General features: G+C 46.1%; 1 protein-coding gene across 6 annotated transcripts in view; it reads left to right on the top strand.

Moving 5' to 3' along the window:
• Nucleotides 1-15,860, top strand: part of TSPAN11 (tetraspanin 11) — a 281,179-nt gene that overhangs the window by 179,478 nt on the left and 85,841 nt on the right. For 3 of the 6 annotated variants that reach the window (XM_025192155.1, XM_025192154.1, XM_025192156.1), the window contains one exon: nt 2,051-2,101. The exons of the other annotated variants lie outside the window; for them this stretch is intronic. In XM_025192155.1, the coding sequence (XP_025047940.1) occupies nt 2,051-2,101 (51 nt within the window). The remainder of the gene's footprint in view (nt 1-2,050; nt 2,102-15,860) is intronic. 6 annotated transcript variants of the gene reach the window in all.

Below are 15,860 nucleotides of genomic sequence, written 5' to 3'. Positions count from 1 at the left end.
TAGGGAAAATACTTAGGGCACAGACAGAAATGAAATTTGTTGTGCGATTGGCCCCATTTGCTGTGTGATTGGCTCTAAAGCCGTGCCCAAACAGATCATGCAACAAATTAACCCTCATTGTATGAGGCTTCAAATGAAACCACTCCTAAGTGGAGCGACATAATTCATTTTGGTTTGCTCCAGCTGTATCACAGTGAGCAACAGCTGCTGTTTCTGAATAGAGGTCCCTTGAATTTTCTCAGCCCTGCTGGAGGGGGTAGGGGGTGGGGATTGGAGCTCCTCACTCCAGCAGGGCTGAGAAAACCCCAGAAGACCTCCTTCCCCTGCCTTCTCCCCCACTGCCATCCAGAGATAGCAAAGGGGCAGAGCCAGGGAAAGATGAAGCCTCTCTTCCCCAATTGGCTCCAAACTGGATCTTATCTTTCCACCCTTCCAATTCAACAACTAACGTCTGTTGGATCGGAGGGATAAGTCTAACTCATGGCGTTTCCTATGAATTGCCATGAGTTAGACCTGGGAGCTGCACTTCTGTCTGTGCCCTTACAGAGTGAATTAATATAATATCTTCCCTTCAGCTCCCATGAAAATGAGCCAGGGCTTTGGATGAATGGTGCTCTTCCAATACCAGCTTTGGAGTGATATTTTCCCTCAGGAGTCTATTTCCTGCCTCTACATGGAGAACTTCATTTAGAACACAGGGCTGCATCTACACGAGATGTTTATTGCAGAGTTCACTAATTAACTGCGCAGTAAGCATCTCAGCATCTACAGTGTGCCCCTATTAGGGTGCCTGAAACTGATAAACTCCATAGCAGGGTTGTCTTATAAAATACAAGTACTACCCTGCTGCAGGATTTTTTTCATGCACAGCAGCGCATGTGTAGACACTGCTCTGGCTGGCTGAGGCAAAGTGAGCTTCAGTGTGGGGCTAGCCGGCAGGCAGCCCTCATGCTGAAGCACCCTTATGCCCCGGCCAGCCGCTCTGCAGCATGTGGAGCCCCATGGGAGCAACCAGCCTGGGGCCCTACATGGAGTAGGGCAGCCTGGGGCTGGCAGGCTGACCTTCCAGGTCCCCTGCCAGCCCGGGCTGCTCTGACGGGGCACCACATGCTGGGCACAAATAAACTCCAGAGCAATATGTTCTGGAGTTTTCGCTCCTGAGCGCATGTTCAAATGACACGCCTAGAAGCAAAAAACTGCTGAGCAATAAGGATCAGAGTTTATTCATGCACATTAATCACACATGTAGACATACCCAGGTTCTTCTCCAAACCTGCTGTCTAGGTGAAACAGTTCATTGAAAAAGGGAATGGCAGATTTCAGGTCTCTAAAGACAGCACCAGTCTATACTACTCTTGTGGCAAATTTCAGGAAGGTAATATAAAATTAGAAAGCTGTCTGCCATCAGCTGCAGTGGAGGCAGGGGAGCAGTGTTCTTTCCTCCTGTGATGTTTTTGTTCCTCTCAAAATTTTATTCAGAAGAAATATTATATTTACTTGCATACTATATGCACCTTTTCCCCAAAATCAGCCTTTGAAAACTGGGATATGTCTTAAACAAGAAAGCTGAATTTTCTTTGCTGGAATAGAAGCATGGAGACACTGCTGCAAGGTGGCTGTTAGGCTTCTCCCTCTGCCAACCTCAGGGAGAGATGGGGCAGAGTTCCCTGTTGAAGGTCACAGCTACAGTGTTAACCTTTTCATAGCCACAGTCACTGCAGTCAGGCTGCCCTGCAGTCAGTAGTCAGTCATGACTGGAAAATGTTTTTTTCTGCCTTCCCAAAGTGTTTGTCTTATTTGATGGCATGCAGTATACAAGAAAATACAGTCAACATTTTTTACTCCTACTGCCCTTTCCATATCGTCTCAGAACATTATGAAAAATGATGAATTAAGTCCTGACACTTCTGTGAGGCTGTAAAATATTATTATTCCTGTTATGATTGTGCCTGGGCAAATAAGCTGTAGTGCTGAGTTGTATATAACCATAGAACAAAGACAGTCCTGGTCCTACAGAGTATATAATCTAAATATTGCCCTCACCTTTCAGACACAGGAGCTGAGGCATGGGAATTGCAAGTACCCTGTTCAAGGTTACACAGTAAGTTGATGACTTTTGGGACCAGAACCCAAAGGTTTCCTGCCTCCTGCTTCTGTGTTTTAAGCAGCTGACAATGCTGATCCCTTTGAAAAGATTTCCTCCCATGCAGGAAGGCATTGTTAGACTCCGTCTCTGTCAGGTTCTTTATCTAATCTCATATGCTGCCTTCATTTCAGAGGTAGATCTATATGTACTTTTCTACTCAAAGAGCCAGCAAAGCTTCCCTTTTATGTTTCACAAACTGGAAACTCAGTAAAGGGAAAAGGACAGGAAGCATTAGGTCTACCTTAGATCAGAGATATTTGTAGAGAACGGGAGACATATCAGAAATTCCATGCTAACCCTGGAACAGCTAATTTAATATCACTTGCTGTGTAGGGGCTTGCGGCTAGCAAGCACGGACATCCTTGGCTGCTTATTTCCCTTCAGTTCTTTGTTATCACCAGGTACTCCTAATTCTGTGGCTTTCAACATGCAGGAGCCATTTCAAAACATACAGAGTCAATCCCAGTACCTCTGATGTAGAAATGTAGTTGGATGTGGATCTCTGTCATGTCTGCTAATTGTGAATTTGTCACTCAGGGGAAAGATCATGGATTCATTTCTCTTTCTGTGCTTGCCTATAGGCATAAGTTAGGTCTCTCACAATACACAACAAAACAGGGAATATGGCCCCAGTCCTGGTTCAGGTTATCTTAACAGCTGTGATCCAGGAGAGCATTCCTCATACTGACCAAGCAAGTACTAAGCCACCTTCCAATGCATGCGGTATAAATAAGCAGTAACAGGGTGCATCTACATGTGCAATTAATGCAACACAATAAACTCTGGAGCAGTTCAAGCCAGAATAAACTGCTCCCAGGCGCAGCATCTACACATGCTCCCAGGACAGCAGCAACTTGAGCCAGGTCAAGGCAGGCCCCCCCAGCTGACTGGGCTGATCAGGCATAATTTATACCGATGGTCAGTATCTACACATGCATTTCAGCACAGTAAATTACTCCACCATAAAACAGTACTGTCCCCAACAGTACTATTTTACAGCAGAGTTCATTAGTTTACTATGCCCTAATACCAGCCCACGTGTAGATGGTGATGCTTTACTGCAGAGCTAATTAGTCTACTCCTCAGTAAAGTGCACATGTAGATGCACCCACAGAGAAGCATCTGCGATGTTGTAGTGTGCTTTTGGAAATCCTCCAGAGTCTATAAATTGCAAGAAAATGTACTATTCTATTCCTAAAATGTGACTCTCTTCACGGGGAAATGCAGTATTGCTAAATGTGTTTCTCTTCTTTCCCCCTGAGAAATGATTGTGGTAAAGTGACAATGGATTTTAGTGTCCACCACTAAAAATAAGATTTCCTCTTGAGGTGTGTTAGATGAATGGGAAGGGCTTTCAAGTGTGAATTTCATGGGATTTTGCTCTTGAATATCAACAGGTGCTTAGCCTTCACAATAACTTTTTGTGCGCTTCAGTCTGAACATGTAATATTTTATTGAATTTACTACCTCAGCTTGGAATAGACCATTTAAATAACCATAATGCAATTTTACCAACGAGCAAATGTGGTCAAAAGTACAAAATAGCATCATCTACATGGCAGAGGGAAAGCCAGCTGCTTCTTCTCTCTAGCCACCACAAGGGCCTCAGGTTTAATGAGGGAATGTTCATTGTGATCATTCAAAAATAGGGCAGATGGGGGTGGGGGGGGAGCCAGGATGAACAGCTCCTCATTAAACCTGGTGGCTGCAGAAAGGAAGCATCTGGCTTTCACTATGCTATGAAGAAGATGCTGTTTTGCACTTTTAACCACATTTGCTGTGGGTAACCAATGGATGTGAAATAGCTCAGCTTTAGTAAGACTTTTGATACTATTTCCTGTGACATTCTCAAAAGCTAAGGAAACATAGTCTAGATGACATTGGTATGAGGTGGGTGCATAACTACTTGGATAATCATGTTCAAAGACTAGTTATCAATGGTTCAGTATCAAAGTGGGAGGAGATATCACCTGGTATTCCCCAAGAGTCTGTCCTGGGTCCTATATTGGTCAATATGGTAATTAATAACTTGGATGATCTAGTTGAGCATTCTTTTATTGGATTCATGTATTACAAGCTGATGGGGTAGGGTACTTGCAGGTTCTTTAGAGGTCAGACTTAGGATTCAAAATGACTATGATAAATAGGAGAAACATGTTTTGAATTAAATGAGATCAACATTCAGTTAAGGCAAGCGTAAAGTCTTGGAAGGTATAGTCTTATGCACAAAATGGGGAATGACTGGCTAGGCTGAAGTATCTTGGGTTTCTTTAGTCTGGAGAAAAGAAGGCTAAGGTAGAGTGTGATAACTGTTCAAACACAAAACATTTTGTTACAGAGAGGATGACCATCAATTTTATTCTGTGTCCACTGGGAACAAGACTAGAAGTAAATGTGCTTAAAATTGCAACCAACCAGGGAGATGTAGGCAAGATATTAAAAAGAACTTTCCAATCATGAGAGAGATTAAGCATTGGAGCAGATTGCTAAAGAGATTGTGGAATAGCTGCCTTGAGAGTTTTTAAGTGCAGGCTGGACAGATACTTGGCTGGCATGGTAGACAGGGATGATCTGCCTTAAGCAAGAGCTTAGATTAGATGACTTTTGCAGGTCCGTTTGAGTCCTATTTTTCTATGGTTCCCCTAAAAAAAATATTTTTTCAGTTGTGCTGGATTAAATGTACCTGATCTTGTCTGACTTTTAGAAGCTAAAGAGTCCTAAGCCAGGCTACCCTTGAATCCCAGGCTTTTTATATACAAGCTAAGGTGTTGTAGACAAATGATTAGGGAATATTACATAATGATAACTGAATGAGTGGCAACACTTCTTCCAGCCGAGCTGAGCAGGTCAAAAACAAGAAGAGGAACTCTGAGGTACAGCAGCCTCCCCAGCACAGACATAATAAGTATATATAAAACAAGAGAAAGCTCTGTGTCTTTATGTGTTTGAGCATTTTGAATCTCTCTCATAACATACCCACTGATATGCTGCTTGAGTATCTAATTTTGTCTTTAGTGTTATTGGTCCCTGCCAAAGCAGCAGAAGAACTGTATTACTTTACTTTTTGTCCTAGTAGTTTGGCCTTAACCAGCCTGGAGATGGATTTTCTTTATACATGGATCACATATACTCAGTGGCATGCCTTTTAGCCCCTTCACCTGTGAGTGAGCTGTACAGCTCTCCCTCTGCCTCTCTGAAGGCAGTGTATTCCTGTTTCAGCAGCTATCACTAAGCCTTTGCTTTTTTGTTATTTTTATTTTTGGATGAAAATATATATATTGTTTAAAGTACAGTCTCCTGGAAGACATCCCTCACCTATTTTATACTCCAATGTTCTGCCTTCTTTTTCCTGGAGCTCAAGTAGAAATATAGTTAGGTTTAAAAAATGAAAACCTAAAGAATAGGAGAAATAAAACCTTGAAGTAAGAAAGTTAACTTCATGAAGGGTATCAGTTGTGTATTAAGACCTTAATTAGTTCTGCTTATCTGTACATTGTGGATTGTGCTCTTAAAAGTAAATCTAGTTCTGTTCTAGTCTAGTTCTGTTTTAACATAAGTCAGTGGTAAAATTCCCATATACTTTAGTAGGAACTATGTCCAGCCAGGGCTCTAGGCTTTTGCAAATCCAAGCTACAAACAATTATGTTTCTTTCTTACACCTTTCTTAACACGCAGCTATCATTTGCCAGAAACTGTCAGTATCAAAACCTTGCTTCTTGGCTCTCAGTCTACTGTTGCAGTGACCAGAGCCAGCCACTAGAAGGAGACATGATGACATTCATAGGACCAGGGTATAACATAACACCATACCATATTGTGGTGAGATGTATCAACATCATTACTTATTCATATACAGTAAAAACTATTGTTATCCAGCATCCCCTGGGAATGGGGGATGCCAGATAACAAAATATGCCGGTTAATTGAGCGGCCCTGGCCCCTGCTTCTCACACCTCATCTGGGGCGTCCCTCCGACCCATCCCGCACAGCCCCACACAGCCTGTTATGCCCCTGGGCTGTGGGGGCTTGGCAGCACAGGCTGCTTTGCCCTGAGCCATAGGGGCTTGGAGAAACCAGAAGTGCCACGGTGGGCACTTCTGGTTTCACTTTATCTTACAAGCCGGCATGCCGGTTAGTGGAGCATGCTGGCCTATAAGATGCCGGATAACAGAATTTTTACTGTAAATAGATTGCCTTCTTACTTGGCAGCAGCAATGGCTGCCACATTTGTGTGTCCGCCTCCCATGGAGAGAGGGAGTAAAGCATTCTTCAGCCAGGGCAGCTCTATGGATGTCACATTGCTCACCTCTTCTTTATTTCTTGTGCCTCCTGCATCCCAGAAGAGAGGAAGGCAGGAAGGAGAACAGTAGAAGGGCTGGCAATGGCATGGGAAGCAATACCAAAGGACAGTCCTGCATCCCAGTGTTGCATCTGTGGGTAAGGGATTGATCTCTTCCAGCCACCTCTCTGTTTTCAAGTGGGGTGCTGTGGTGCTGCCTTGTAGCATTGTGGCTTATATCTTTTCCTTTCTGTAGACAAAGGGAAAGCTTTTGGCTAGCCCCACATTTCCCTTTCTGCAGTTGCTCCTCACCATAAGATGTGACGAGTTTTATCTTCTTTGGACCTCCCTCTTACAAGGCCCATGATCAGTGGACCAGACCTTCAGTACCTGGTCTCATCAAGTGGTGAAATCCTATTTTCTTCCTTACCAGGCCACTCAAAAATCTCTTGCTGAGGCCCAGAGTTCTTTCCCCATTGCTTTCATAGTTCACCCCCTAGCTCAGTTTGCCATTTTTGTCTCTTGCAGGAACTTTCTTCTCCTCTGCCAAATACCCTCTCTTCCTTCTCCCAATAGTGAGAGCATTGGTTGTTCTGGTAACATTTACCCCACGTTTGTGCTTTTTCCTGCCCTGGGAGTCAATGTGAGTCCTGACTGACACTATCTCAAGATAGTGGTCTTTTCATCTAGAGTTTCTGCTCCTCTTGGGAACTCAGTTTCAGTATTATCTCCTGGAGCTCCAAGTCAGGCTGAGACCTCCTGTTCTAATCCTACTAAAGTTGTCAGCAGAGGAGGCAGCGCCTGTTATTTTCCCACCCAGAAGAGGTGCTCTTTAATCATTCTGTCTTCAAGGGAAACAGATAAGCTGCTTACAAGCAAAAAATAAAATGTTTGTTAGTCCCAGGCAAAGGGACTGACAATGTTGACAGCTTTCTGGATACCAGCTAACATTCAAGTTTTCCCCTGACTAAACTGGTTTGTGTCCAGTCTTTTGGCCATATTTTCTTGCTTTTGCTCCCACTTGTCCACCTCCACATGCTCTGTATGACACAGCATTGGGCTGGGCTGATACTGTGGAAAGCTCAGTAGATCAGACTGGCAGAAGTGGATCCAGAATCTTGCAGAGTGGTGCAGGAACAGCACCCAGCACTCCAGAGGTGGCTGTACCCTTCCCTTCCTCTACTCCACCCCACACTGGGATGGGCAGACCGTGCTGCAGGAGCAACAATTGGGGACTTTTTTTAAGTCCTCAAAGGGTGTGTCTACGTGTTCATTAATGCACCATAGTTATTGCACATGAAGTTTAGTACTTACATAACCAAGTACTAAATTAAGGCATAGTAACAGGTGTTGCTCAGGAGCATCAGCAGATAGGTTTTTATAGATGCTAACTGTGCAGTAGCCTAATACTACAGCGCAGTAGCATATTAGTATGGGTTTTGCCTGGCACACTACTGCACAGTGTTATTAGGCTACTTTGCAGTTAGTGTCTTCTGTAGCCACACCCAAAGCAAGTAAAAATTCTACCCCCACCTCCCCTTTCTTGCTCAGAGGCATATCCATTCCATTCCCTTTCCCCACTTCCCCTGCCTGCTGCTACCACTGTCCCCACTATCTTGGGGGCAAGGGGAGCTCCAGAGCCATTTCTACCCAGCTCCAGCCGGGCTCAGCCTGGGGTTGTGGTGGCACTGGGCGCGGATTCCCCTCCCCATGCCTGCTTCTGGGTTATTGGGAACACCTAGGGAGACCAGGCAGGGAGGAGGAACCCACCTGACATTACCACTGTGCCAGGCTGTGCCCAGTCCCTGCACAGACTTGCTGGAATGGGCAGGACCAGCTCTGGAGCCTCTCCCCACCCCTGGGTCAATGGGGACAGCAGCAGCTGGTGGGGCAGTGGGGAAGGGGAGAGTGGGCAGTGTGCCTCTGAGCATGAAGGGGAAGCAAGAAAGAGAATTCTTATCTGCTTGGGGGCTTAAAAGTCCTCAACTGCTCCTTCTGTGGTGCAGCCAGACAGGAGGTGAGACTACACCACTGCACTACTTCTGGATACACCCCTGGACCATGATTTAGGCAACACTGATATAATACCTCCCCCAGTACCACCACTCACTCATGATTAGGGATCCTGGTTTTCCCTGATAAAAAATCACAAATTCTCTGATAAAAACTCCAAAATCTGCAATTAAAATGAAATGCCACTATATATATATGTGTGTGTGTGTGTGTGTGTGTATACACACACACACACATATATATCTAGGTATGGTATCAATTGAACACAATGTTTTATTGAAATATTTACAATTTTAAAGCAATTTGGAAAACTACCAGTGCTTCAATCACAATAGTAACATAAATTCTAAGTACCTATAAATGTTGATATTGGATTCGGGGATTTTTATCATGAAAAATCAGAGCTTGCCCTACCTGCTTTTAGCTCATCAGGATGCAGGTGCAGGCCCCTCACTCCCCACCCACAGCCCCCTGCCCCCCTCCAGCCCTGCCAGAGGGGGCCCCCACCTGCCAGGGCGATGCGTCCAGGAACCTAAGTCTGCAGCCCCTGCCCCCCACAGCAGCACTCGAGACCCAGCTGCTGCCCGTGGAAGGCTTCTGAGGCCTGAATGGGGAGCCCAGCTCCCCTTCCCCCACAGGCGACACAGCCAGAGCAGAGCCTGTGCAGGGGGGTGGGTGCAGGCTGCCCACTGAGGGCTCAGGTGGAAGGTGAGACTGGCTCCTCACCACTGCGCAAAGTCAGGGGGATGGGAGGACCTGTGCCCCCAGATATGTGTGCGGGGCAGAGGCAGGTGCGGGCTGCCCGCTGCAAGCTTGGGCTCCTCACCCTGCTGCCCTTCCTGGGGCCTCTGCAGCCCAGCAGGTGGGACCCAGCAGGCAGGGCTGGGCAGAGATGATCCTTTCCACCTCTGCAAGCCCTGTGCTGCCCTGGTGACATGCATTCTGCCTGCTTGGCAGCAGCGAGGGGCACAACCCTGCACAGCCATTTCTGCTGCTGTGGGGCAGGCAGAGGACACCTTGCCAGGGCAGCACGGGGCTCACAGCAGTCGCAACAAGTTTCCCCACCTGGCCTCACTCTGCCCTGCTGCCCTGGGTCCCACCCACTGGGCTGCAGAGGCCCCGGATAGGGCAGTAGGGTGGGGAGCCCAAGCCCACAGCAGGCAGCCTGCACCCACTCCACCCCGTGCACAGATATGGGGGGCATGTGCCCACCATGCCTCCCCAGACCACGCGCAGAGGTGGGGATCTGGTCCCCAAATGAGCCTCCTGCAGCCCACCAGGGCTCCAACCCCACACACCCAGGCCCTAACCCCCCACACGGCCCAGTTGGGCAGCAGCCCCAGCTCCAGTCCTGCCCTGCCCAACTCCCTCCCTGTGGGGGCCTCGATTCTCTCCTCCTGCCACACTTACCTTTGGGAGCTGCTCTCCAGGCTGCCTGGCAGCCATGCGCATGTATGTGCACATGGTGCCCCCTACCTGACTGCCCTCCTTCCGCTCCCCCCAGCCCCTTGCAGGCTGGGATTCTGCCAGCCTGCAAAGAGCTCTTTGCAAAAGAGCAAAATCCACGTGTTTCTCTGTTAAAATGAAAAATCCATATTTTTCTAAAAGGGTAAAAGTGAAAATCTGTAGTTTAAACCCGGATCCCTCCTCATGATGCACTACATCTGTCTGCCACTGATTTTGGCAGGTAACATGGGAGGGGGGTAATTACTACAAAGGAAAATTGCTTCCCTGTATTTCTGTCTACTGTAGTTTTTTCTAATGCTATCCTCATGCCAAGTCTATTCCTTCTCCTGGGGAGAGAGTGCACTCCCTCAGAATCAGGCTTGTGAAGATAACCATTCTCCACCTTTCTGGAGCTATATAGGGAGTGTTTCCCAATAAATTACTTTTCTCTTGTTCCTTCCAAGACTTTTATCTGCTTCACAGATTTACTTTTCCTGCTCAGTACCTTTTAACAACCTTATTTGATCTAACACTAAAATAGTCCATCATAATTTATCATACAGAGGCATGTGTATTAAAAAAAACTAATGCAGCGATTTCCCAGTTCATCACACATAGCAGTAATTTTCCCTTAGCCCCAAATAAATATACAGACAGAGTTGTGTACTTTGGTGAAGTATTGAAAGGGGAGATTTTAAAAACTATATAAACCATGAAATTCAGAGATCAGCCTTGAGGGCTAAGCGTAACATTATCCCTGCCGTAGACACAGTGACATAGGGCCTTTCAGGGCACAGTCCTACATGGCAACACTGGGAATTATTCATAATGTGCACAAGGGTAGATACTGTTTAAAAGCTTTTTTTTTAGATTAAGAGCCCTGTTAGTACTCAACTTTTCTAAGTATGGACAAGACCTGCTCAAAATGGTGTAAACTTACCTAGAGAGGTCAGAAAGCTTTTCAACTATACAACACAATAGTGATGACCCTAACACTTGTTTATGTTTTACCCTAATCCCTATTGTGATGACCCTAACCCCTATTGGGATGACCCATACACAATAGGTATTTTTCAATGTTGGCATTAGCTCATGGAAAGACTCTCATTGACTTTTTTAGGGCTTGAGTGCCGGTCCTTCTTGCAGTATTTAAGCTATTTTCTATAGAACATATAGGAGAGTATAAGGCAGGAGCAAGCAAAATATGGCCCACAGCTGGATCTGGCCACTAGGAGATTTTTTTCTGGCCTGTGGCTGAATTAATTGTATCCAGCCTGGCCTGCAGCTGCCCCTGCTGCAATCTGCATGAGGCCAAGCCCCACCCACTCCCACTGGGGCAGTGTACTGCAGTCCCGCCCTCGCCCATAGGAGGGCCCCGGCCCCAGTCTTGACCAGCACACTCAGCTTCTGGGTGGGGCTCCTGCTACTACTGCAGCCCCCCAGGGAACTGCTCTGCTCCCCCAGCCTCCAGTGGCATCTCCTCCTGTCCCTGCTGCAACACGCTGAGCAGCAGGTACAGGAGCAGCATCAGGTGGGGGTGGAGGGGTGGGAACCTGCAAGCTGGGCAGGAGCCCAGGGCCAGTGGGCATGCAGGTGGTGGGAGCACAGGGCCAAGGTGGGGCAACAGGAGCATGGAGCCCAAGGCACCATGAGCATGGGACCTGAGCCAGCAAGAGCATGGGGCCAGCCCAGCCCCATTGAGCAAGTACCCCTGTGGCTCACCTGCAGCTCCCAGGACCCAAGTGGGAGCCACACACAGTGGAGCTGGTGGGCTGGCCCTGCTCCCTGCCATCACATGCAGCTCCCAGGACTCGGCCAAGGCAGTAGGGAGCAAAGTTGAGCCCGCCCAGCTCCATCACATGAGACTCCCTGCCACTCCCAGCTGAGTCCTGGGAGCTGCATGAAGACAAAAATATTTTTTGAAATAAAATTAAAATATGTTATAGTATATGTTTGATTTTTAGTATACAAGTTGTTTTTTTTCTAGTTCCAAGATGGCAAATCTCCCTCCCAAAAGGAGTACCTTCCGATGGCAAAGGTCAGGGGTTAGGGGTGGGACTTCCAGTCCTAAGATGGCTACCAGGGGACAGGACACCTGTCAAGGGGTAGAGCTACCCTTGTGGCCCCTGACAGCTCACCAGAACTAATTAAGTGGTCCTCCAGCTGAAATAATTGCCCACCCTTGGTATAAGGAAACATTGCTGGTACAGGAGTAACTCTATATTGACTGTTGGGGCACATTGTTAATGCATTCTGTTGGCCTGGTTGTGTGTCCCATGATTTGCTGTTCAGTCGTGGAAGAAAAGATTAACCTAGTGCATACACAAGACCTCTACCAGGTAGAGTTCAGGTTGTTATAAGAACCTTAAGTCTCAGTTGTTCAAATCTGGGAATTGTCAGTCTCTGATGTCAAGTTCCACTGATGTAGTTTTTTGCCTTCATTGTTCTGTTTGGTTGTTCATCAGAGAGGGAGAGCTAGTAAAATAAGCATTCTAACCATCAGAAAACAGCATATCTTGTGTTCTGTAACATAGGTACCTCGCAGACACTTCTTTGACACCCATGGGCCCTGTAGTAGAATGAGCAGATTGCACATTTAAACCTGGAATTCAGTCTTGGAGTTCAGGGGCTGCCAATATATTTGTATAAACACATAATCCTATGAAAGACAAACATTGCAAACAGATGCTAAAAAAACCCCAACTTTTATTCTTGTTTTCTCTCCTTACTGATATCTCCCCAGGTGATATTTTTAGATCTCTCTCAACTCATCCCACTCACTACTTATAAAAAAGAAAGCAGTAAGTTTTGGTAACAAACTGTGTGAAATGGCTTTTCTTGTACTGGATTCTGTTGCCATTTGTTAATTTTCGCCCACATTTCCACCAAGACAGGTAAATAGAAATGATTTGTCGTCCCTTGTTTGGAGCAGCTCTCTTGCCATTCTGTACAGTCAACATTTTAGAGCTTTATGAAAAGGAGGAATGTGGTCTAATGGTGAGAGCAGGGGACACTGGATATGGATGGACAAATAGACAACCACGCACTGGCTAAAAGGGGGCAGGGCATTTCGTGTGTCATAGAATCATAGACTCATAGAAAATTTAAGTTGGATGGGACCTTAGGAGGTCATCTAGTCCACCCCCCTGCTCAAAGCAGGACCATCCCCAACTAGATCATCCTAGGTAAAGCTTTGTCTAGCCAGGTCTTAAAAACCTCCAAAGATGGAGATTGCACTCTCTCTCTGGGTAACCTGCTCCAGTGTTTTACCACCCTGCTAGTGAGAAAATTCTTCCTAATATCAAACCTAAACTTCCCTTGCTGCAACTTGAGACCATTGCTCCTTGTTCTGTCCTCACAGCCACCACTGAGAACAATCCAGCTCCATCCTCTTTTGAGTTCCCCTTCAGGTAGTTGCAGGCTGCTATTAAATCCCCTCTCATTCTTCTCTTCTCCTGACTAAATAAGCCCAGTTCCCTCAGCCTCTCCTTGCAAGTCATGTGCCGCAGCCCCCTACCCATTTTTGTTGCCCCCTGCTGGACTGTCTCCAATGTGTCCACATCTTTTCTGTAGTGGGGGACCCAAAACTAGACACAGTACTCCAGATGTGGCCTTACCAGTACTGAATAGAAGGGAATAAGCACTTCCCTTGACCTGTTGGCAACACACCTATCAATGAAACCCAGTATGCCGTTAACCTTCTTGGCAACAAGGGCACAGTTGGCTCATATTCAGCTTATTATCCACTGTAACCCCCAGGTCCTTTCCTGCAGAGCTGCTGCCCAGCCAGTCAGCCCCCAGCCTGCACTGGTGCATGGGATTGTTCTGTCCTAAGTGCAAGACTTGGCACTTGTCCTTGTTGAACCTCATGAGATTTCTTTTGGCCCAATCCTCCAATTTGTCTAGGTCACATCCTAGCCCTACCCTCCAGCATATCTACTACACCCCCCAGCTGCTGTATGCTCACTGCCCATATACCTGCCCTTATCCCAGGGGTGGGCAATTATTTTGGGTGGAGGGCCACTTACTGAGTTTTGGCAAGCCATCGAGGGCCACAGGACAGGTAGCCAGGGGCAGATAACTATTAATTTTCTAAATTTTGTAGGGGCCCCGCAGGCCAGATAGAATGGCCTGGTGGGCCGCATCCAGCCCGTGGGCCGCATTTTGCCCACCCCTGCCTTATCCTGTGGTTATTGGAAGCCAACCTGTGGTAATTTACTCCTCTTTTCCTGAGGGCTAATTTAGTGTGGTTTAGTTTTAAGTTAGTGCATGCTAAGAGTATATATACTGGAAGTTACTCTGAAGCAGCTGACATAGTAAAAACCCACCCCATTTTGCCCCATGGTAAATTGCTTGTATGTTCATACCCTGAGTCAGGATTTCTGGGCAAAGTTTAAAAAAAAAGCCTACAAGTAGTATCCAGCAGTCATAATTCCATACCCAAATATCTTTGCTCATTTTCCAGTGTCCTGAACACTCAAGGGCACTTCAGGGAAATTAATGGGAACTACTGGGACCTCAGCAACTGAGAATCAGGTTACTAATTTGGGCACTTAGAAATGGAGCTAGGAGCAAACTCAAGGCAATGATTTCTGAAAATCTTGGCTTTGAAATCTAGTGCCAGCTCTGCTACTGCTTCATTCTGTAACTTTTAGTTGTGGCTTTAGCCTTTTCATTTACTAACCATTTAGAATTTACAAATTAATTTACACAATGATGAAAATAATGCTCTGGTGAGGTCAGAGCTATTAAATTGTATTTTTTGTGAATTACGGGATGGGAGTGCTCAGTGTTCACAGTGCATAGCTTATTAATTCATGAATAAAATATATCACTTCTAGAGATTTGCAAAACATCCTGGTGGATGCTTTTTAATAGGTAGCTAATCTGTGCCAGATTGTCTGCAGTGGATTGTTTGTTGGATTTTGGTTTTGCTGTCCAGCCGGATGGCATTTTGGGCTGGAGCCACACCCCCTGCCTAGCTGGAGCCATGTTCCCCGTCTGTCTGTGTCCACAGCAGCAGCAGGCGGGGGCCATGGCTCCAGCTCAAAATGCCGTGGCACACCGGTTGAGAAACGCTGCTGTAGAGCTTTGATGGACATGAGCATAACACTGCAAATAGCTGAATATGCAGATAATGCATTATATTATACTCCGCTCTGGGTGTGTCTACATGTACATTAATGCGCTGTTGTTTCCGCACTTTAAGTTTAGTACCTGTAATAACAGGTACTAACTCAAAGCGTAGTAACTGGCACTGCTTCACAGTAGCACCAGCACATGGTCTTTTAGTGATGCTAAGGCATAGTAAATTAATTCTGCACGTTAACACATTACCATAGCTTTCGTCTACTGCGCATTTAGTGTCTTGTGTAGATGTGCCCTGTGGTATGGAAGTTTGCAACCAGGAGCCATCTTTCCCAACACTGCACTCTGCTGTTTTAAGATAGGAACTGAAGATTGCATTAGCTATTAAAAGCAACTACTGGAAATTTTCAATAGGTAGAATATAATTACCTATGTTGGTATTTAGCCACAATACTCTGATCGGAAAACCATCCATTAAAAATGCACCAAATCTCAGTTTTAGTTCTATGGAAGTTTTATTGGACTGAGGACTGCAGGATATTTTTAGTTCATAGTAAAGTTTCCCTCTACCTACTTGATAAGCGGATTATGTATGTTAGGTCTTAGTATAGGTAGATTGTCAGTGCCATGCTGGAAGGAGATTCATCTCCTCTAACTAATCTATTGCACAGTCATCAACCCAGTTGGGGAAGGGACGTGTAATCACAGCTGTAAAACGTCTATCCAGCTAACTAGAGAAGTCTAGAGAAGTCACATCCTCCAGGGTTTGTAAGTGCAGTTTCATAGTTTCATAGTTTGTAGGGTCGGAAGGGACTTTGACAGATCATCAAGTCCGACCCCCTGCCATGGCAGGAAAGAGCACTGGGGTCAAACAACCCCAGCAAGGTG

The sequence above is a fragment of the Alligator sinensis genome, unplaced genomic scaffold (genome assembly GCF_000455745.1).
Source record: "Alligator sinensis unplaced genomic scaffold, ASM45574v1 scaffold224_1, whole genome shotgun sequence".
In the NCBI taxonomy this organism is placed as follows: domain Eukaryota; kingdom Metazoa; phylum Chordata; order Crocodylia; family Alligatoridae; genus Alligator; species Alligator sinensis.
The sequence above is the reverse complement of the archived record's forward strand: the minus strand, read 5'-3'. Positions and strand labels throughout refer to the sequence as shown.